The 20,612-nt window shown below is 52.3% G+C and overlaps 9 protein-coding genes across 9 annotated transcripts; 7 read left to right on the forward strand and 2 right to left on the reverse strand.

Annotated features, from left to right (window-relative positions):
- Window positions 1-51: 51 nt before the first annotated feature.
- Window positions 52-2,230, forward strand: PG985_015022 (HET-domain-containing protein; the record flags this gene model as incomplete). The annotated part of the gene is made up of 4 exons (XM_066834788.1): window positions 52-564; window positions 618-666; window positions 725-873; window positions 953-2,230. The coding sequence occupies 4 exons, from the start codon at window positions 52-54 to the stop codon at window positions 2,228-2,230; spliced, it is 1,989 nt and encodes a 662-aa protein (XP_066677398.1).
- Window positions 2,231-2,489: 259 nt separating this feature from the next.
- Window positions 2,490-3,720, reverse strand: PG985_015023 (uncharacterized protein; the record flags this gene model as incomplete). The annotated part of the gene is made up of 5 exons (XM_066834789.1): window positions 2,490-2,568; window positions 2,634-2,757; window positions 2,825-3,392; window positions 3,448-3,566; window positions 3,633-3,720. The coding sequence occupies 5 exons, from the start codon at window positions 3,718-3,720 to the stop codon at window positions 2,490-2,492; spliced, it is 978 nt and encodes a 325-aa protein (XP_066677399.1).
- Window positions 3,721-4,433: 713 nt separating this feature from the next.
- On the forward strand, window positions 4,434-6,780 carry PG985_015024 (uncharacterized protein; the record flags this gene model as incomplete). Its single annotated transcript, XM_066834790.1, has 2 exons — window positions 4,434-5,022; window positions 5,087-6,780. The coding sequence occupies 2 exons, from the start codon at window positions 4,434-4,436 to the stop codon at window positions 6,778-6,780; spliced, it is 2,283 nt and encodes a 760-aa protein (XP_066677400.1).
- Window positions 6,781-7,222: 442 nt separating this feature from the next.
- On the reverse strand, window positions 7,223-8,929 carry PG985_015025 (ankyrin repeat protein; the record flags this gene model as incomplete). Its single annotated transcript, XM_066834791.1, has 1 exon — window positions 7,223-8,929. One exon carries the CDS (start codon window positions 8,927-8,929, stop codon window positions 7,223-7,225), a length of 1,707 nt encoding a protein of 568 aa, XP_066677401.1.
- A 775-nt stretch (window positions 8,930-9,704) lies between these two features.
- PG985_015026 (ankyrin repeat-containing domain protein) lies at window positions 9,705-12,122 on the forward strand (the record flags this gene model as incomplete). The annotated part of the gene is made up of 1 exon (XM_066834792.1): window positions 9,705-12,122. One exon carries the CDS (start codon window positions 9,705-9,707, stop codon window positions 12,120-12,122), a length of 2,418 nt encoding a protein of 805 aa, XP_066677402.1.
- A 624-nt stretch (window positions 12,123-12,746) lies between these two features.
- PG985_015027 (uncharacterized protein) lies at window positions 12,747-14,366 on the forward strand (the record flags this gene model as incomplete). The annotated part of the gene is made up of 3 exons (XM_066834793.1): window positions 12,747-14,160; window positions 14,249-14,298; window positions 14,358-14,366. The coding sequence occupies 3 exons, from the start codon at window positions 12,747-12,749 to the stop codon at window positions 14,364-14,366; spliced, it is 1,473 nt and encodes a 490-aa protein (XP_066677403.1).
- Window positions 14,367-14,956: 590 nt separating this feature from the next.
- Window positions 14,957-15,346, forward strand: PG985_015028 (uncharacterized protein; the record flags this gene model as incomplete). The annotated part of the gene is made up of 1 exon (XM_066834794.1): window positions 14,957-15,346. The coding sequence occupies one exon, from the start codon at window positions 14,957-14,959 to the stop codon at window positions 15,344-15,346; it is 390 nt and encodes a 129-aa protein (XP_066677404.1).
- Window positions 15,347-17,178: 1,832 nt separating this feature from the next.
- On the forward strand, window positions 17,179-18,701 carry PG985_015029 (uncharacterized protein; the record flags this gene model as incomplete). The annotated part of the gene is made up of 2 exons (XM_066834795.1): window positions 17,179-17,681; window positions 18,650-18,701. The coding sequence occupies 2 exons, from the start codon at window positions 17,179-17,181 to the stop codon at window positions 18,699-18,701; spliced, it is 555 nt and encodes a 184-aa protein (XP_066677405.1).
- Window positions 18,702-19,463: 762 nt separating this feature from the next.
- PG985_015030 (uncharacterized protein) lies at window positions 19,464-19,770 on the forward strand (the record flags this gene model as incomplete). Its single annotated transcript, XM_066834796.1, has 2 exons — window positions 19,464-19,587; window positions 19,646-19,770. 2 exons carry the CDS (start codon window positions 19,464-19,466, stop codon window positions 19,768-19,770), a joined length of 249 nt encoding a protein of 82 aa, XP_066677406.1.
- Window positions 19,771-20,612: the final 842 nt, after the last annotated feature.

Here is a 20,612-nt window from a genome sequence, read left to right on the forward strand (position 1 = left end):
GATGTCCTCTTTCGTGTTTGGGAACATAATTGGGAGACGTTGACTTCTAAGATGGATGCAGTCTTACACGACCTTCGCCGGAGACATCGGTCGCAAAATGAACACGAGTACCCCGAGTGGATGTGTCGCAGATGCAGAGCTATTTCCGACCTGTTTCTCGAGCCTTACATCACGAAAAGTTCCCTATGGGATGCCAGACGAAACGCAGCCCCTTTTATAATCGATGAAGATGATCCAAGATGCCGCGACGTAACAAGAGGACCTGTGGCGCTCATCGAAGAGACCCACGAAGAGCTCATGGTATCCGAATGCAAGCTTTGTCGGCTTTTGGGTTCCATTGTCCACCCATCTCTATCTCATAGGCCACTCCAAATACGAGAGTTCTCGGCAAATGACACATACGCACTTCTCCACCCAGAAGTACTCTTTAGAACTCGGCTTCTGGATACTTCAGTCATAGGAGTCACCGTGGACGAACACACACAGCCAGTCGACTTCATCGGATGCCGCAGCTCTCTATCGCGTGATGCAATCGTCAAGCCCAGAAAAGTCAACCGAGCTACGGTCAGTTATGATTTAATCAAGGCCTGGATCAATTCCTGTGAAAGGAAACATAGGGGCTTATGCGCGGCTCATACAACAACGGAGATTACTATCAAGATGATGGTAATCGACTGTTTCGAACGGCGGATTTCCGAATTACCTAAAGAGAGCCGCTATGTAGCCCTCTCATATGTATGGGGTGCAGCAGCATCGACCGAGATTTCAAGTTCGCAATCCAGTCAGTTACCGGCCAATCTTCCACGGGTTATCGAGGATAGCTTGTTGGCTGTGAAGAATCTTGGATACCGTTACCTTTGGGTAGATCGCTACGTATGTCTTGAACCCTTTGCAGCAGAGCTTTTCTTGAATGGGCCGTCAGCTGATCGCATGATTCCTTCTTCGCAATCAGTGTATCACGCAGAGTAACGAGGAAGAAAAGCACAGCTTGATCAATGCGATGCATCTGGTGTATGGCAATGCCGAAATTACCATCATAGCCGCTGCAGGCGCCGGTCCTGCTCACGGGCTTCCGGGGGTTGGCTCACGGCCTCGGGAACTACAAGCATTCCTGACTGTCGGCAAGAACACATTTATTCGCACCTTCCCCCATGCATCGCAGACCCTCAAGGACTCCACTTGGTCTACAAGAGGCTGGACCTTCCAGGAGGGTATCCTCTCCAAAAGGCGCCTGATCTTCACCGACCAGCAGGTGGCGTTCCAATGCAATGGTATGCACTGCTCCGAAACTGTGGACTGGCCGTACAAGCTCATGCAGGAGGGACCAGAGAACGCGTTCGCACCCACTGTACCAGAACCACCGTTTGAGCTGAGCATCCCGCGTGCGTATCCCTCTGGCTGGGGCGAAGATTACTATCCTCTTCTGGGTTATATCGAAGATTTCACCAGAAGAACGCTATCCTACCCTGAGGACCGTATGAGGGCGTTTCTGGGAGTTCTGGGAGTATTCACCACCAGAAAGCAGCCCATCTTTCACGTCTGGGGGGTGCCTGTTCTTCTGAGTGCTCACCGCGTTGATATCAGTCTCAACTGGCTTCACAAAGCCCCTTGTAGACGAAGAGAAGAATTCCCCAGCTGGTCGTGGACAGGGTGGGATGGTCCTCTCCAACCTGGCACGCACGGCCGGCTCTTAGGCTACAACCTCTTCCAAGTGTCCTTGGAAAGTCCCAGTTCGGACGGAAGGAACATTTCGCTGGAAGAATTCTACAAACAGCACTCAGCCTTTGCTTCATACTCTCTCGGCTCGCGGTACTTGCTCCTATCCGTCCAGCTCATCCCGGTCGCCTCTTTCAGGCAAGTCGACCAGCCAAACTTGACAAGGCGTCGTTATCTAGAAGGGGATCTATTCGCGCGTTTTACCAGGCCGGACGGGAACCCCGTGCTGTTCCCCCTGTGCGCGGATGTCGATTTGTCTTTTGTAAACAGCAGCATGCAGTTCATGATGTTCCCCACGGAGACTGCGGGAGGTGAGAGGTTTGCCATGGTTATCAAGCAGGTAGACTCTTATTATGAAAGAGAGGGTCTGATCATCTATAGTGTATTGTCAGTCTTGTACGAGTATCCAGATGGGACGGTAGGCCAGTCATCGGGAGACAGGATGTATACCACAGAGAACGACCTTGACAGGATGTTCTCCAGTGCTGGGTTTACAGATATCAGACTTGGATGAGGAAGAGTCATGGTGAGGCGAGCCAGTTAGGGTAGCGGCGTTATGATTGACCTGCTCTTTGTGTACAGTTTCAAGCAGTGATTCGTATTGAAACATTATTCCATGGCTGTATTACTGGTCCAACCTCTGAGGAAGTATCACAGCCTACAAGTCAGGCTCGCAAGTCTCCTCGCATAAATGGTACTTTCCCGCCAAGTTTTCCATTGTGTCTTTGGCGCTGCCATACAGATTCGCGTTAGTCTCGGGTGTATCACTGGACTCAAAAAGACTCCAACACATACATGGATCTGAAGCGCAGATTGCCCGGATATAGTGATGATGCATGCACATCGAAGCGACTAAGACACCCATGGTCAGCAGGGCCCATTGCAAAGGGGACCGATCGGCTGGAATATATACTAACAGGCAGTAGAGCTCAATCCGGTCTCGAATCTCTTCTGTGGGAGCGGAAGCAGGGAAGTGCTTGATGTATTCGTCGATGTAAGGAGGGAATCTGTGTCGCGGGCACAACCAAGGCCCGAGCTCATCTGAGAAGGTCTTCAGTAACACAACCCAAGGGGACGGGGAAAGTGGCGAAATTCTGTCCAAACTTACACTCATTGTGTGCGTACAATGGAGTACCGTCAAAGATCATCGGCGCACCCGTATCGTCCACCGAGCAATTCCCTTCCCGAAGATCGCCATGGACGAGGCAGGGGACGAGCTTCCTGCCATTCGCTTCGAGAGCTCCTAAGAGGCGGGGAATCGTCTTCGTCAGCGTCAGCTTCGTGAGACGCTCCCACTCTTCGTTGGGGCCCTGCGTCGCCAGCTCGGCGGCGAAGATGCCCTCCATCCCTTTCCTGAAGCACTCTTCCCATGTGTCGCTCGGTGGGAAGTATTGGGGGTTCTTCCCTCCAAATGTGGGATTGGGATACCCAAACTTCCCACCGGGCGCAGCCGAGCGTTTGTGGAAGTCCGCTACCAGAGCAGGGAAGACATTGATGTCGGGGATTTCGTCGCGCATCTCGTGATAGTCGCATACGAAGAAGTGGGTATCGGGCATCTCTTCAAACGATCCCCAGGCCACTGGTCGGGCGACCATCTTGGGTACGAGCTTGTACAGGGCCGACATCGCTTCGTACTCGGCGAAGACCATCGTTTTGCCATGCTCGCCTTGGTGCACCTCGAATGCAGTCAGTTATGCTCATGCCGGCCAAAGAGTGATTGACTGTTTGTACTTTGACAAAATAGCTTTCTTCCTCCCAATCTGAGTCAACAGCCTCGATCTTCGCGGTTCGGGCCCAGTAAGATGCGCCGCTGGGAAAGATCTTCAATACCTTGAGGTCGATTGGCAGAACTAGCAAGGCAATGATGTGAGAATCGTTGCATGGACCGACTTCATGTGCGTGTAAAAGCTACTGACCCTTCTTGATGGCTTTATCAACATACGAGATGGTACTCCTGGGCACCGGGATCTCTTGATCCCATACAGCTTTGTCTGTTGGGCCCATGATGATGAGAGCGAAAATGAAACCAAACCACGACTTGGTTGATAAGGAACTATCTATCGAAGAAGAAAACAAGAGGCTGCATTTTGAGAGCCGGGCTTCCGCAGAACACCGACTATTTAAGGAATGCAGTTGGGGGGTACGCGTGGAATGTTCGGCAGGGATCGAGCGCATAAGGCCCGTAGTCATTGGTTATCACAAGATACAAACAAGAGGAGTACGTAGCATTCAGGGAGTAGATAGTTGTATCACCAACTAAAAGTGGGTGCTACCGACTGAACGGTAACCTCTTAATCGCAAGAAACGAGAGAGGAGCCGCGCGCAACGCTCCAAAGAGGACTCAAGATCATCACTCTGTCAGCAGCGATAATTCATCATACAATCTGTCAGTCAAGCAAAGCGAAAAACTGTCAATGTTTCGATGAAGTCGAGAAATACGGCAGTTCAGACTAAAAGGGGGGACCAAGTTCAGGGGTAAAACCGTTAGCCACGTAGGTCAGCCACAAGTGGCTGATGTCTCTGCGAACTTATCGTGGAGCACTTGGGTGTCCACACCTAAGCCCCCGACTTTTATGACTCCATCGCGGCCCCCCTAGGTCTCTACATTAACATCATCTGCGCGTTTTACTGTTGGAACGTCAACAATGATTTGCAGAGGTCTCATCGAAACGTTTTCCAGGGATCCCCCGTATACAGGCTAGCTCAACTGCGGCACAATGTTGGGAACGGCCATTGTTGAAGCAAGCAGTGGGATAACGCCTTCCGAGATCGACCTCGAGATCCGGCGTCTGAAGCGGGAGCTAGCGGCCGAAGACTTTCAGGGTCACTCGTGTGAGAAATGCGCAGACCTCAGAATCAGGCCTCCCCTCACTCCCGAGGCGCACCGAAGTAATGGGCCTCCCTTCTTCCACATCGATACGACCGGAAAGGAGATCCACGAAGACTTCGCGGCCTCGGGCTGCATGTTCTGGGTCATGATCCGGGACCAGCTCGCCTACGTCAACCTGGGCGCGGAGTCGGCGCAAGAACGCGAGTCGGGCACGCGGCAGCTCCGCCGCCGGGGCGTCACTTGGTTCTACGCCGAAGACAGCAATCGCGCCATCGAGTACGCGGTCAACCGGCCGGACTTTGTGCGAGTGAGCATGGTACACAAGGATGACGGGGGCTCCGGCAGCAGATACGTCACGGTGAAGGTCGAAATGGTGGCGCCTCGACGGCCCATAGAGGCTCTGCGCAACCCGTCCCGTGGGGATGAGATACGCTTGGATGCGTGCTGGTCCACGTTTCTGGCTTTGGCGCTTCCTGGTGTGTATAAATACTACGGGAAATATTCTCTTTTCAAAAAAAGCTGCTAACGATGGCGCTCAAGGGGATCTCGAAGGCACACAGCATTGCACCAGTGCACCCATTAACATAGCCCCTGAGAGCCCAGCCTCGATGAAACTCATCGGAGGATGGATCAGAAAATGCGAGGTTGAGCACAAGTGTGGTATTGCCGATCCACCATCGTCAATGCCCACAATGCTTCTAGACGTTTCCGACCGAAACAAAGTCAAGTTGATCGAGGTGCCGGCCACGACGAGGGAACCATATATAACCCTATCGTACTGCTGGGGAGCCGCATGCCAGACAGTTATGCTTGATAACCAAAGCAAACCCACACTTGTCGCTGGCATCAGCCCGCAGGAATTCGACCGCACGATCCGTGACAGCATCATCGTGGTGCGGGAGTTGGGCTATCGTTTCCTCTGGGTCGACGCCCTCTGTATCCCGCAAGACGACGAGACGCCTAAAGCGAGAGAGCTGAGCATCATGAACGACATCTACCGCAACGCCACCTTCACCATCGTAGCGTCGGTGGCCAATGATGTCCGCGATGGGTTCCTCGGTCGGCGGAGGCCGACTATCAACGGAGCGGCCCCTCTGCCGGATGGGCAATCTCCTTATGTCTTCAAGGCAGGGATGGAACAGGAGGGTTCAGAGACGGTAACGCCGGTGGTGCTGCTGCCACACACCCCAGACGATCTCGAGCTTTGGTATACCAGGGCATGGACGCTGCAAGAGCTACTCTTCTCCGGGCGTCGGCTCCAATTTCGCGCCCGGCAGACGACGTGGGTGTGCAACTGTGCACAGGAGATGACACAAGAGTGGGACGGATGGATCGGCGACAAGACGGGCGGCTATTACGATCCTCACGACGACAAGGGCAATTTTTACAACTCGATCATGGCGCTACTACGAAGGCACCAAGGCAGTCCACCGCCGGTGCCGACGACTTTAGCAGATTGGTACACATTGGTGGAACAGTTTTCTTCTAGAAGACTAACGTACGCGACAGATCGCTTGCCTGCGATTTCCGGCATTGCCAAGGAGTTCGCTTCCCTACTCGGGGACGAGTACGTGTGCGGGCTATGGAAGTCCGACCTAGCTTATGGTATACTGTGGAGTGCCATGCCGAATAAACACCTCCCCGGGGACGGAGGAGGAAAGAAACACAGGCCGTCGTGGAGCTGGGCTTCGACCCCAGGTACGGTTGAGTGGACGCGGGATTTCCCGCTCATGTGGCAAAACGAAGACTTCGAGGTCTCGGGCTGCGAGGTGGACCTCGCGATGCCGAATGCGGCCTTCGGTCAAGTCAAGGCGGCCCGGCTTCACGTACGCGGCTTATTGAAGCCCTTGGTCATGCCCGAGGAGCACCGTCGGAAGAAAGAGTTTTCGGTTTGCCTGGATGGTCAGCTATACGTCACAGTCTACATGGACTCCAAGGAGAACCCCCGGCTGGAATCCGGGTCAGAATGCAGGCTTGCGTTACTTTTGGCCATGAACAATCACTTCAAGGCGTCGGGGATCCTTTTAGGAGAAGAAGAAGGCGAGAACGAGTACTCCCGCCTGGGCAGGTTCAGAGTCAAGGATATTTGGAGAGGCGTTAAGGATACCCCCCGGCACGGTTGGATACAGAGTTTGAAGAGGAAGAGCTTGAGAAGGAAGCCGGAGAAGTGCCGGGCTCGGATGCAAAGTCTCTGGGGCGGCGAAGCCAACATACAGTCGATTGTGCTAGTCTAAGTAACTACCTTGCCATCGTGTACGGCTTCATCCTGCTCCCTTTCAGGCGAAACTCCAGGCGCTCAATCTGTGGTTCAGGATGTGCCACAGCGCCACTTGCTCTCATCGCTCGTTCTTCGGATTCACTTATCATTTGTCTAGACTGAGGGATTGTCAGTGATGCATGCATCAGGATCGAATCGCAAGGTGTAAACACTTACCTGTTTAGCACGAGATCGCACGCAGCCTCAATAATGCACTCCAACACGAATGCAAATTCCACCTGGAAAAGGTTACTCGGTACCTATCGGCTCTCGGCGTTAGTATTTACTCGTGAAGGGCAGAATGTTTCAAGACGGAATAATGAAAATCTCTTGAATAAGCGACCACTTCATCCCTCGTGAGACACGGGGATAATGTGGTGTTAACATTGCAATAGGAAGGAACAAACTTCAAAAGTCGCTTACCTGGAAAGGTCTCTGCAGGGGAAGAGACGCCGCTTCTCGCGAAGAATGATTGTGGTGGATACCTCATCGGTATTCGGAAGTGCAATCTTGCAGAATTCTTCCAGCTCATCCTTCGTGATGTTCGAAGTTGTGGCGCGGCTCAACAAATACTCGAGGAGGAGCCGTCCTTGACGATTGTACTCATATGGGCCTGAACTCTGAACCACGCGACCCAGCGGACCGTGTTTTGTGCCAAACCCCATATAATCATACTGGTTCTCATTTTCTCTGAGTAAGCGAGCACCGGCGTCGATCAACAGACCCACCGGCTCAAGCATATAGTCAGGGATAATCTCTTTGCCAATCACCCCCCACAATCCAAAGCGACAGAACACATGGTGGAGTGCCATTGTAAGCGGTTCGTCGTCCCCAAAATCACGCTTGTTGGCATTGGCACCAAGCTCTAACAGGAGCTTCACAGTAGGCCCATGGATTCTATAGCCACGACATTTTGCTTTTATGTGGCAGAGAGCGACATGGAGCGGTCTAAGCATCAATGCGGGTTTGTTGTCCCCGTTCCAGTAAAAACCCGAAGGGTGGTTCACCATCCAAGGTTCGTCGACATCTAAACCGTGATCCTCGATCAGAGTTCTGATCACGATAGACTGCTGCAACTCACGTTCAGCGCGGGGTACCAGAAGCTCGACGATGCCGGACGTGGGAATTGGCGCCGCGGCTCGGTGAAGCAGGGGCATTGCTGGCCTTCTTCCCCTGGCAAACAATCTCACGCGTCGCGTTCTAGCCCCCGCACGGAGCAGATGAAGGGCCGCAGCGTAATTATTGAGCTCCAAAGCCAGGAAGAGCGGTGGTTCTCGAGAAATGCAGCCGGTCATGTTTAGATTGTGACCCGCTGAGACAAGACGTTCAATGACGCCTTTGCTGTTCCAAGTCTCGCATGCGTAATGAAGCGGGCTGTCCAGATCGGACTGACCCCGAAGAGCAGTGCCTATATCCGTGTCAATGGCACGTTGCACAAGAGTTTCCAGTCCATTGGCGGCAGCACAGTGTACCAAGGAAGGTAACTTCGGTAGTAGCCATGGTAAACCGCGAGGCTCGTAGCACATCTGCAAGGGTGCGCCCCTGTCTAGTAGGAGGTTGGCGGTAGATACATGGCCATTGCAAACAGCGTGGTGGAGCGGGAGCCAGTTGGGGAGGGGGAACGTAGGTTCATCCTCGTCCAAGTCAAAATCGAGTTCAACTCCATGAGTGCCATGGATGCGACAGTAGCATAGTCCTCGGGAAACCGCGTGTACATTGGCGCCGGCGTCAAGCAGTGCGGTCACAACATTATCATGCCCGCCCTTGGCAGCAAGGTGGAGTGGGGTTCCGTATTCCTTATTAACCCAGTCGTTTCGGCGATGGTAGAGACGTTGCACGTTTGCATAAATCTGTAGAATGTCCTCTGTATCGGTCTCGTCGGGGCCGACAATGTTTGGATCAGCGCCGTAGTCCAAGGCCTTGGTCAGTGTGCGAAGGCTTCCTGTCTTAGCTGCCCAAAACACGCAGTGGGAGCTGCCATGCTGGATGTCGTTCTTGTACAAGTGCGGGATCACGATCTGATACAAGGCGCTATGTAGGGATGCCAGATGGGCATGGTCGGCGGGATCGAGGCCGGATTGGCAGGTGATCTCGGTCAAGATCTCGACGGGAAGAGAGAGTAACATGGTTGGGGAGAATAATGAAAATTGCGACTGAAGTTGCTACCTGCGTGAAGATGGGGCACAGGATGTTCGATGGAGTTGCTGTGGTCATCCGAATGCGTGAAGCGGAATTTGTGTCGAGTCTTGTTGATGTAGTTGAACCTCAAAAAATGAGTGAGAGAGGTGACACTGCAACAACAGGCTGAAGAAAAGAATGTATGAATGCAAAGGCTGGCAAGGTAGTCGCGATTCCAGATACTTGCTTAATGACACTATGGCCACCCCAATTATTCAATGGTAAAACTGTGTTCAATTCGATGTGCGCTTCTGGTAAGAGATTTAGCATCTTTTTCTCACTTCGTCGTGTAGCCCTTAAGGCCCATGTTTTCATTACATAAATAACCAAACAGCCCTTTCAATATATGAAACTGACTTTAAAAATTGCCCACCTTGAGATACTGGGTGACTCTGTGGTCATATAAAGCGCTAAACAATTGGAAATGGCTGCGTGGCTGCCTGGTAGTGTCTTGTATTCAATGTTCGCCGTGTATTCAATGTTCGCCGAGTACCACTTCAACGTTTGCCGCGTACCTCTTCAATGTTCGCCGCGTACCTACTTATTCAATGTTCGCCGTATTGAATGTTCGCTGCCTCAGTGACAAATAAATAGCCAGTTTATTCTCGTCGAAGCTTGACCTCTCGCCCTCCAGAATCACCACTTCGGCGACAGCAACACTTCGGCGACAGCAACACTCTGACACACACAAACACACACCGCATCGCCGCACTAATCCACAAGATGCCTTCCCTCGACGACTGTCCTAATGAGCTCATCATCATCATCGCCGAAGAATGCACCGAAGGCGCGCTGGCCAGCTGGGCACAGACTAGCTCCCGGTACAACGCCATCGTCGGCCCCATTTTCCTCGCCGTTGCCGTGAGGCAGAACCGCCTGCCCGTTCTCCACCACGCAGCCACGTACGGCCTCGAACGCTTGGCGCGGCGAGCTCTGGAAGCCGGCGCCGATCCCAACCTGTTCTGGGTTTCCAAGTACCCCAAGTACATCGTCGATTGTGTTTCCCGACGTCGACATGACCCCTCATTTCGTGCCGCCAGTACGGGTGAACTGGAGGCCATGCTTGAGCCACGTGCCATACGCCCTGGCTTTCGTCGGAGTTGGTGCCGTTCCCGACAATGGCAGCTTGAGAAGGCGTCTGAGGATCCCTCGCCCTCTGTCGGCTATCTTTCAGGGCGCATGGACGCCTCGAGAACCGACCAGGAGGAAGACAGCAAGAGGAGAGTCTTTGCCCTCCGATCAGATTGGGAACTGAACAATCTGAGCAACCCACTAGGCCCGACCGAAGAAACACCAGTCAGCTCGTCGCGTTCAGAATCCTGGCTGCTAGATTCGCATGCTACTGCCGATAACCACATCGATATTCAAGGAGCTCAAACCCACTTCACCAACTGGCTTCGCCCCTCTGAACACAAAGTGCGATGGACCCCCTTACATCTGGCAGCTTACTATGGCCACGCCGCAGTCGTCCAGCTCTTGCTAGATCACCATGCCACACCAGACCTTCCCGCGAGAGGCTTGTGCAGGTGCGCAACAATCTCGTTAACAACCGACCGATATCATCCGCCCATACGCTGGTGGGGTGCATTTCACCTGACAGTTTGTGCATCGCGACCGGCCGCTTTGGGAATACTGCTCGAGAAGTGCCGAGCGCGGAAGGTCGTGAGGGGGGTTGACAGATCTATCGAGGCATTTGCATTGGCTGGTGCCTTTGGGGAAATTGATTTCATGCGCGGTCTGAGGCGTTATGTCATCCGTGAAACGGCAAATAGGCCGAAACCAGACCCCATGCCCCGGGGACATTACAGCTTGGTCACCGAGGCATGGCATGAAAACCTCACCGACTCGCAATCCTTCATGTTCCAATTCGGACCCTTTGCCTGCGCGATCATTAGCCAGCGGTGGGATGTGGTGGACTTCCTCATGCAGGAACATGTTCCGCCAGGGCGGACTCTCGAACTGTTCGACAATCTGTTCACGTTTGCAAAGCGTGTCCGACCTCTTGACTGGGGACCTTTCTTTGACCGGGGGATGCTACCAACGTCATGGCCTAATTTCTTCGAGCGCGCCTTCGCACGAGTAGACTACGACAAGGTCCCCGATATTGTCACGAGACTTCTCCCGTATATGCAGGTTGACGAAGCCCAGAGAGGTATATTCGAGAGGACTACGCGATTCGCCTTCATGCGGCGTAAAAATGAAGAAGAGATTGGTTTCGGTCTGAAGGCACTCCAGCTCATTGTCCAGGAAAGCTGGGGGCAGAAGCAGCTGACTTACTTACTTAGCCGGACAATGTGGAGTGCCGGACTGGAGTATGCCCTCTGCGACGGAGGCTTGGTCCGGTTCCGAGCCTTCGTCAACGAGCACGCAAAAATAGAGGAAATCGTTTCCGACCCCAAATTCCGCCTATCAATACAGCCGGGTCAGCGTGTGCACGACGGCGATCCCTTACGAGACATCTACTCCGTGATGTGCATACGAAGGGGGCTAGATCTGAGCGGTGACTACATGTATTTCACCCAAATGTTGCATGCGCACGGCCCTGTGAGCTCGCTCTGCAACATCGTCAGGACATTTATGCTCTGGGGCTATCCCCTGGACCGCCGAGGGGCGTTCATGACCTACTTCCTGAAAGCCACCCTCGATTCACCGCCGCAGTGTTTCGACTTCGCAAGAAGGCCCGCTTGGGTGGAGGACGTCATCTACCTGCTGGCCTGTCTGCAAAAGTGCGGTGCCCGGCTGGACGATGCCTCGTCGTCGGGCCGCACGGCCAAAAGCGAGCTGCTCGACCTGTTGAAGCCGCCGCCCCCGGAAAACAAATATGCTATAGCTCGGTTTCTGCGGCAGGTGATCCGCATCTGCCCGAGCGGGCACAGCGGCGAGACAACGGGAAGCGAAGAGGAGGAGCGCCTAGTGTTCCACCGCCCTCGCATCGTGTTTGACGATCTGCCGGGAGACGACATCATCCAGCAGCTCCTCCGGGATGACTCGGTCTGGTTCGATTGCAGTGCGAGCGGGGATCCCGAGGAACGAGCTAAGTGTGTCGGGTGTTCCGGAGGTGCCGCTTTGGGAGACAAGACACTGAATTACGTGTTATCGAGGCTCGGTTGGAATGGGCGGCCGGTGGACACGAGTGACTGAGAGCTCTTTTCCACGATACATTTGAGAATGGCTGTGATAAAGTAGATACGCACGGGCCTACCAGCAGATGTGGCAAGGGGCAAAAGGGGTAGGGACAAAGGGGCAAAAGTTGTGTCAAGCAGAGCCCATAGCGTCCAACAGGTTCACAGTACTGTATAATCAGGGCCAGGGGCCAATGTGAAGGTGCGAAACTTTCACTACATAGTCAGCAGCCATAGCTTCTTTCGCGACAGAATTGCATCCTCCTCTATGAAACGTGTTCCGTCCACATCTTGGTGCTCTACTCGTGGTTATTTCGTCTCAGCAAGTATGTGATGGACTTTCAGATAGAACCTATTGCGCTGCCCAGCTTGCGTCGGGCATCGCCCGCATATCGGATGGCGAAAGTTGGGCATTAGGCTTTTGGAGACCATACATGATACCAAGCTGTTTCATCGCCAATCAGCGTTCTGATAAGGCTTTGCGTTACATTGACCCCGCTCACAAATGTCCTCGCACAGGCCATGAAAAAGTCAAGAAGAGGAACTGCAGTTGTTTTGGTCTTGCTTTCTCTTTTTTGCTTCTTACGTAGACTTGTCCCCCATGATCAATAGTCAGGAAGTGAAGCTCGGTTTTCTCGCCATGATGGAAAGCAACATGACAGAGTTGGCGGACGCGGTCCAAGTCATGACACTTGGCGAGGATGCACCCAAGCAGCCAATTCAAAAGCTCATCCAACAGTGTAGACAGACCTCCGAAGCTGTCACCTCCATGGCGGATTCGATACAAGCCCGGTTTGGCGGTCCAGATGTCCCCAGGCCTAATTTGGTTACCAATGGTGAGGGTATACAGTTTCTCCGCGAAGGATCACGCAAGCTGACTGGTGTTATTGGAACAATTCAGGGTATCCTCGATGAGCTGAATGAAGTGACAGATTGCGCCATTTATGAGCGTCTGAGATCGCTTGGGACGGAGAGCGAAGCTTCAGTTTCCGGTGACACTGTTAAGGAACTTATGTCTTGGTTCGGCGATGATATCAAATCTATCATTCGGCAGGTTCTGGACAACGATGACCATTCGAACGGTGTTTTGTGGAAAGTGGCTGAGGAGGGCTACAAGCAAGCTACCAGCCCTTCGGGTAGTCTATCCATCGAACGTTACATGGTCGGACCAGGAGAGAAGTCGCCCTTTGGTGATGGTCAGCGTGGTGAGCTTGCAAAAGATACTTGCAGCAAGCGTTGGGCTGAGTTTTGGATACGGGCTATCCGAAATGCGCCTGGAGGACCAACACTATTCTTTCCGTCAGCACCCATGACGCTCAACGCCACAGACATACCACCCTACCTGTTTCGGGTATCCGACACAGTTAGTTCAGGCAAAAGCGATGCCGAGGTGGTAGCTTCCACGATGAGTCGTTATAACCTGAAACAGGACAGCCGGATTGATATTCTGTCTCTGGAGCAAGATCAAGCAACAATTAAACTGCACAATCACTTGACGAAACCGACGATCAGTGCAAAAGGAGATGATAACTTCATGTCCTGGACGAGCTCACTACTCTTTGCTATCCAATACGCAATCTGGCGTACGCAACGGATACATTCCTCCGGCATCCAGTTCTGCGTTGTCGATACCACGAAGTTTCCACCGGGGCAATTTGCACGTGACACCTGGCTGCTCGACTCGTACCGTGAATCTGCCAGTCGGCTGGGCTATAATATATCGAGGCTCTGGAAACTTCGGGATGGCGAGGACTACTATAACGGCGAATACTTGTCCCAGGGGACATTGACCCACGCGGGTCGGTCCTATCTAGTTTCCTTGAAGCAGCTGGAAGAAGCCGGGCTCTATAAACTGTATCGCGAGTTTGAAGACCCCAAGGGTGCCGCCCAATGGGCGGATCGGGTCAAAGAGCTGCGCCTACTTTGGTCGGGACATCATACAACGATTGACAAAGAGATCAGCCGCGCGCTCGAGGTCGGGAGCTGCATCAGTCCGTCCCACGCGTCGGATATGGCATTGATGCTTCTTGCCTTCAAGTACCGCGAACGCAGGACAAGTATGTGGTGTGATCTTTGTCTCGTTTCTGGATCCCTCCCTTGCTGAGATTGTTTTCTTGCTTACCTGCTTACTCCTCTACTAAACAGCGTTGGCCAATGTCGAAGAGCTGCCGAGATGGGCGACCAAGCCAGTCGAGGTACGTCGGTATCGGGAGGCTACGGAGGCCCTCAAGACATGGAGAGAAGCGAATGCCAGCGGGAATAACCCTGCCCATGTATCGGAAGAGGACGAACCTTCAGCCGGTTATCAGGCACTGCGAGGTATATTCGCATGAGGCGGCAGCAAACTGACTCTACCCCGCGGGCTTTCAATTAGACGATAGAGGAAGCGAAGGCAGCCTTTGATGCACAGGCCGGTGCGTCACCACAACCGGAGAAAGGATAGGAGTGGGTTTTCGCAGTCTCCGGTCATTATTAAGCTTTTGTCGATCTACGAGAGTCATATACGTTGGAAGTTTTTAAGAGTTTCGGAGATGGATATCTTTAATGTTATTTAGGATAAGCAGTTCCCGCAGTACCTTCGACATTCGTCAAGCTTCCTCCCTCATAATCACATCGTCTAATTCTATAGCCTTATAACCTTTGCCCCTCACATTACTCTTGACTTTCTGAAGATTGCACAGGAAGGCGGACAACCCCATAATCATCATCTTGTTCTTCTTTGTTTACACTAATATCTTTTCAAATTGAACGCCATCACTTTCAACCGCAACGCAGTCGTCTACTTCCCATTTAGGGTGGTGATCCAGATTTGACCAGATTCATCCACTTTCGACAACAAACCGACATTAAGCCATGGCGGACGCCAACTGCACTGTCCATCAACCGCATGGCAACCCCGATGAGCAACCCAGTGGGGTGACCGGTTACACCACTCCCCTTACTGTCGCCAGCACTGAACAGTCACCGAAATTCGTCCCTTTTCCCAACGAGCTCATTCTGATGATCTTCGAGCTCCTGCCACAGCACGCACTGCGTCAGCTCCGCCTTGTCAACCGGGCTACGAATGCACTTCTGCCATCACCTCCACGCATGATCCTTCGCAATCCATGCCAGAATGCGCTCTACGAAGCTGTGACCGAGGCGCTGAATGCGCCTCCCGACAGCATTGAGAACGTCAGGTATGTGGCGACCAAACCGGATACCAAAACCTTTCAGTCCAGTCTTGTTACATCATTCCGTTGAAAGTTAGGATCATACTAATTGAAATTCCTATCAGAAAACTGGCCATTGTCACAACAAACGATCGCAAAGAAAAGATATGCGGTTACTGGATGCCCAATCTTGTCCCGGACATCCCGCACGAGAACGTCAATCTGGTTCCTGCCATTTACAAGTTAATAGTAAGCATATATTGTGGTGTTTTGAAAGCAAGGAGTCTAATGCTGAGAACCAACAGGCCAAGCTTAACTCGAAAGTTGAACCCCAGCTCACAGGCTTACATATGAATTTGGACGGTCTCACTGTTTCTCAGCTGATCGAGTTGAATACATTACTACTTGGAAAGCCTGAAGAGAAGTGGACTATCTCTACCCTTAACCTTGTAGGGGATTCTCACGACAGGTTATGGTCATTGGCGGCACTTATTGACAAGGTCGAGATGTTGACGGCAGTCGAAATCAACCACAGGCCATACGACCCTTCTTTGAGCAGGGTCCATCCGCTCTGGAGAGTGATCCTCGACAGGCATGCAACGTCTCTGCAAAAGGTTTCCTGTGCCATACATGGCGAGCTGAACGACGCCATCACTCAGACGGTTTATCTCAGGCGTTGTTCTAACCTCAAATGGCTTGTGCTGAAAGAATGCATACTTATACCGCCCCAGGACCATCCCTACAACGGATTGGTAAGGTGTCCAACTCGACCATGAACAACCCACGATGTCAAGGGACGTACTAACGGTGACTACGTATCTAGTGGCTTGAGTGGACTCAAAGTTTTGCTTTCTGGTTCGTAAAAGCTATATGCCGACTACCCAGCTTAAAGCAGCTTGCGATTGTGATTTCTGGACGTGTCGGAATCAGAGATGAGGCTGCTCCTCGGGCCAGACAAGCTATTCAAGATGTAATGGAAGGCGCAAGGCATCTGGACCGGTTCCGGATCTGCGGGCCTGCTTATGCTGATAGCGGCCCTCTGTGGTTGGAGAAATGCTGGGAGGGTTGTCGTACTCCGTCCGGGGAAGTTGTGATCACGGAGGAGATAACCGATTGGAGGCAGAACGCAGAGCCTGGATGGCATCATGTTCGCTTCTGAGAAAGACTCGTTGCTCCGCTCCGCCGGGGAAAAATATCTAAGTAGCTGATGATTAAGTAGTTGATAAACGACTTTCGCTGTGTATTTTATTGTTATATATGCCGGTGTCGCATTTAGGTGTGTCAACCGTTTATTCGAGAAAATGGTCTCATGAGACACTAATGGATGTTGGTAGCTGCCTTGGAGTAGAGTCAGGTTTGCGAGATAATCGAGGCCACTGTATCGTTCCTTCGTGGCTTCCATTAGTGATTTGAGACATGCCTACCTACCTCATAAGGGTGCGTACTAGTTCAAATCCTTCTCAGGAAATCAGCTTGCTGTGTTTACGTGGATGCCCGCCATGGCAGATAGGTGCTGGCTCCATTAAGCAATCAAGTGTATTTTGGGCTCTGTGAATAGCTCAGACATCCGTACCACCCTTCTTTCACGCGTACCTCACTTCAACTTGACATCCTGCCATTCGTTCCCTACCCGTAAGAATCCCACTTGTTATTTGATGGTGGGATACAGCTACAATAGTAGCTTCCCTCCCCCACACTCGCACCTTCTTTCTAGGGTTTTCATTGTACACTCGTGTTTCCACATCCTTTTTGTGTGCATGAACGCAGCTCTACGATCCCATAACTTTTCATCGCCTTTCTGGAGTTCCCAACCCAACCCTGAACCACCTGGTACCAATAATTCCACTCGCAGCAACGAAACACCCCACAAGCCGCCCAGAGTTCGCCAGCGTCGTTTTGTCACCGCCACCTGCATAAGCAACCATGGCCGGCACTGACTACAGCTTCTGCTTGGGCATCGTTGTCGGATGCCTCTTTGCCTTCCTCGTCGCCCAATTCGTCCATCTCGTCCAGAAGCGGCATGGAATCCAGCGGCGTGACGAGAACAAAGAGCGTCTCAGAGCCCAGCTGCTTCACGGCCTCGAGCTGCTTGGGGACATCCAGCTGCCTGACGCCACCCAGCTACGCCACAGAAACCAGCAACGTCACGGAAACCAGCAGCGCCAGGGAAGCGAGAAGCCTCATGAAAACCAAGTCAGCCGCTGTCCGGAGAGCCCATTTCTTCCCCTGCCCAACGAGATCATCCTGGAGATTTTCAGCTATCTGCCTCAAGCCTCATTCGACCAACTCCGCCTCGTGAACCGGGCCGCCAACGCTTTGGTATCACCCCCTCAGCGTATGGTCCTCGACAGCCCAGGCCCTAGTGCCCTCCTGAAATCTGTAACTAGTGCGCTGAATGCATCCCCAGAGAGCTTCAGCAAATTGAGGTATGTCAATTTCCTTTCACCCCATCTACATGGTACCTATAGCTTGGTCAAACTTGACCACCTTCGTCCGGCTTGATACATTCTGACTTTGGACGCAATTTAGGAAGCTGGAAATCATCTCACATGATAACCTCGGTGAAGCAAAGGTCGGTGATTATCGGCTTATTGGTCGTCCGTTCACTATGCCTAGAGATGCTTACGACGGTGAGTTGGTGCCCGCTATTGGTGCATTACTGGTAAGCGACCCTTCAGCTTCACTTCTGTCCCCTTTCGCTTGCCTCGAAGGGGGTATATTGTGTTTCATCATTCCTAAGGCCGCTACTGTTGAAGGAAAGGCAATATAATGCTGACATTTGGACCTGGTAGGCCAAGCTCAACTCGGGACTTTCACCCAGACTCGAAGGGCTACACCTGGATGCCTTCAATCTTGACCGCTCTCAGAGAAATACGCTGGCAGACTTGCTGGCTAAAGATCCTGTTCAGAAGTGGCCTGTTTCTACATTGAACCTTGTGGGACAATCTGATTCTTCGTATCTGTTCACCACGCTTGTCTGCAAAGTCACGGCCCTAGTCTCAGTTGAGGCAGATTGCGCACCGTTGGATGCCCTATATCCAGGCACTGAGTCTCGGCTCTGGCAAGAGATCTTTAGTTTACATAAAACCTCGCTACGGAAAGCAGCGTGCTTCTTTGGACAAATCCACATGAGTGGCGGCGCAATTACCGATGCCGCTTCTCAAGTTATGTCCTTCAGGCAGTGCCCGAACCTTGAATGGCTAGTTCTGAGATGCATTCCTGGCTATCCTCACTTTGCCAGAACACCTGCACTGAGCCATGATCTGGTAAGGCCCCCATCCCGCTTATGATCCTTTGGTCTCCTTCCCCTTCCTCTTTCCCTTCCCACAGATAAGATTGACTTTGATTTTGTTGGGCATATCATCCACTAACAGTTGCCCCTACTTGTGATTAGCGTCAGGACTGGGCTTCATTTGCACAATCGATCCGTCAGGTACCGAGCTTGAAGAGAGTTGCGCCGGTGTTCTACGGAGACGTCCTCTCTGCGCCCACCGATCGAACAAGAATATTCCAGGCTATCCGAAGCGTTATGGAAGTCGCATCAAATCTGGATCGTTTCTATATCCGTTTGCCTAATTGCGAGGCCTGGGAGGGATACCGTAAGCCGTCTGGAGAACTCAGGGGCACGAGGAGAAACGCAAGCTGGAAGGAAGAGGGTGGATGGCCTCAGGCCTGTCGTTGAGAGGCTTCGAGGAAGGAAATCACGAGCATACCAGGCAGCTAACCACTGGTTGGCTATTGATCGAGAACAAGAGCATTCTCGACCGGGTGGGCTGACAGGTTTGATTGCATCACAACCAAGTAGAGGGTGATGGGAAATCGTAATCATAAACATACACAAAATGAAAAAAATGTTCTTGACGTAATTTCCGTTGTCATCGTGCCACTAACACGTACAAGTTGGTGATTGGGTGATGGCTCTTTACGAGTTGAGGGAGAACTACGGTTTCTTGACATTTCTCGTTCTTACAAGCTTGGTTTTCCTACACATTTATTTTACAAACTCAGGGAAACTGCGAACCACTTACTGCAAGTTTCATCTAGCTATCTAAGACACCTGCCTGAGGAAATACCTACTAACAATCAGACCCCCATACCCACACCCACACACCAATGCCAACACACAACAAGCAACAATCCTCTTTCCCACCTTCTTCACTTCATCGGCCACGCCAAACCAACCGATAACCTCATGCAGCCGAGCGATGATGGCGGAATTCACTCTGTTCAGCGGCTTCGCACCCGAGATTCGCCGCATGATTTGGCGCCATGCACTCGAAGAGGAATCCAGCAGCCGCATGGTCCTAGTCCACGAATCCTCCCTGCGAATCAGTAAGGAGATCTTGTGAACAAGCAATGGAAGTTTCTGCTAACCATTGGATTATTGCAGTGCCATCCAAGTCCCTCATCAGTTCCATCATGCGCGCCAGCCAGGAAAGCCGGGACTGCGCCAGAGAGTTCTACAACGTGCAGGTCGACGTCTACGCCTTACCCCCCTCAACAACGCGCCCGTGATGGAAGGCTTCGAGAAATTTATCCGTCAAGTATATCACAACAAAGACCGAGACCACAAGCTTCAGGATTGGAAGAACAGGAAGTACTACTGGTAAGCGACCCTGTGTGTTCATTCCGCTCTATCGTCGCGTTCATTGATCCCTTACCGTTCGTTCTTAACGTCGCATTTATTCCTTCTCCAATGTCTCGCGTTGACCAAACGTGTGGATTGTTCTACGAGACCACATGTCTTTGTTCATGGTTACATCTTGATATCCCGTAAAAGACGATACTAATACCAGGAGTTAATAGGCGCATTAAAGGACAGGCTGCCACATATGACGCCGCGGTCGACATCTTATGCCAGGGTCCAGACCTCACAACCGAACAGTTTCGAGGCACACTTTTCCTCAGTACCGATTGGGACCGATTTGTCGTATCGTTTGATTTCTGGCTGGGCGACGACGTGTTTGATGTTTGCGACGTCCGCTTGGCGCTTGATACGCAGCGCCGGTTCCCTGGTCCCGACTCGAGTGGCGCATGGGCAGCAGAGCATCATCATCATCAACAGCGGCACCATGTTTCTGTTCCTCTGAGTCCCCAAGTATGCCATACAGTCCGCAAAGTGGCTGCTACGTTCGATCGTCAATCCCCCAGCGGTGCTGGGTATTGGCGTAACTATCCCGAGCATTACGCCAACATGCACTGGCGGAGAGATATGTTCGATGCCATTGAGACACACTTGCGATTACGCACCGACAGCGAAGAGTCTTTCATCAATGATTTCTTTGCTGGGAAATACGACAAGTTCGACATTGAAGAGTTGGAGCTGATGGACGAGGATGGACTTGAAATGTTGCGTG

The sequence above is a fragment of the Apiospora marii genome (assembly GCF_038362585.1).
Source record: "Apiospora marii strain CBS 49790 chromosome Unknown utg000012l_segment0_segment0, whole genome shotgun sequence".
Taxonomy (NCBI): domain Eukaryota; kingdom Fungi; phylum Ascomycota; class Sordariomycetes; order Amphisphaeriales; family Apiosporaceae; genus Apiospora; species Apiospora marii.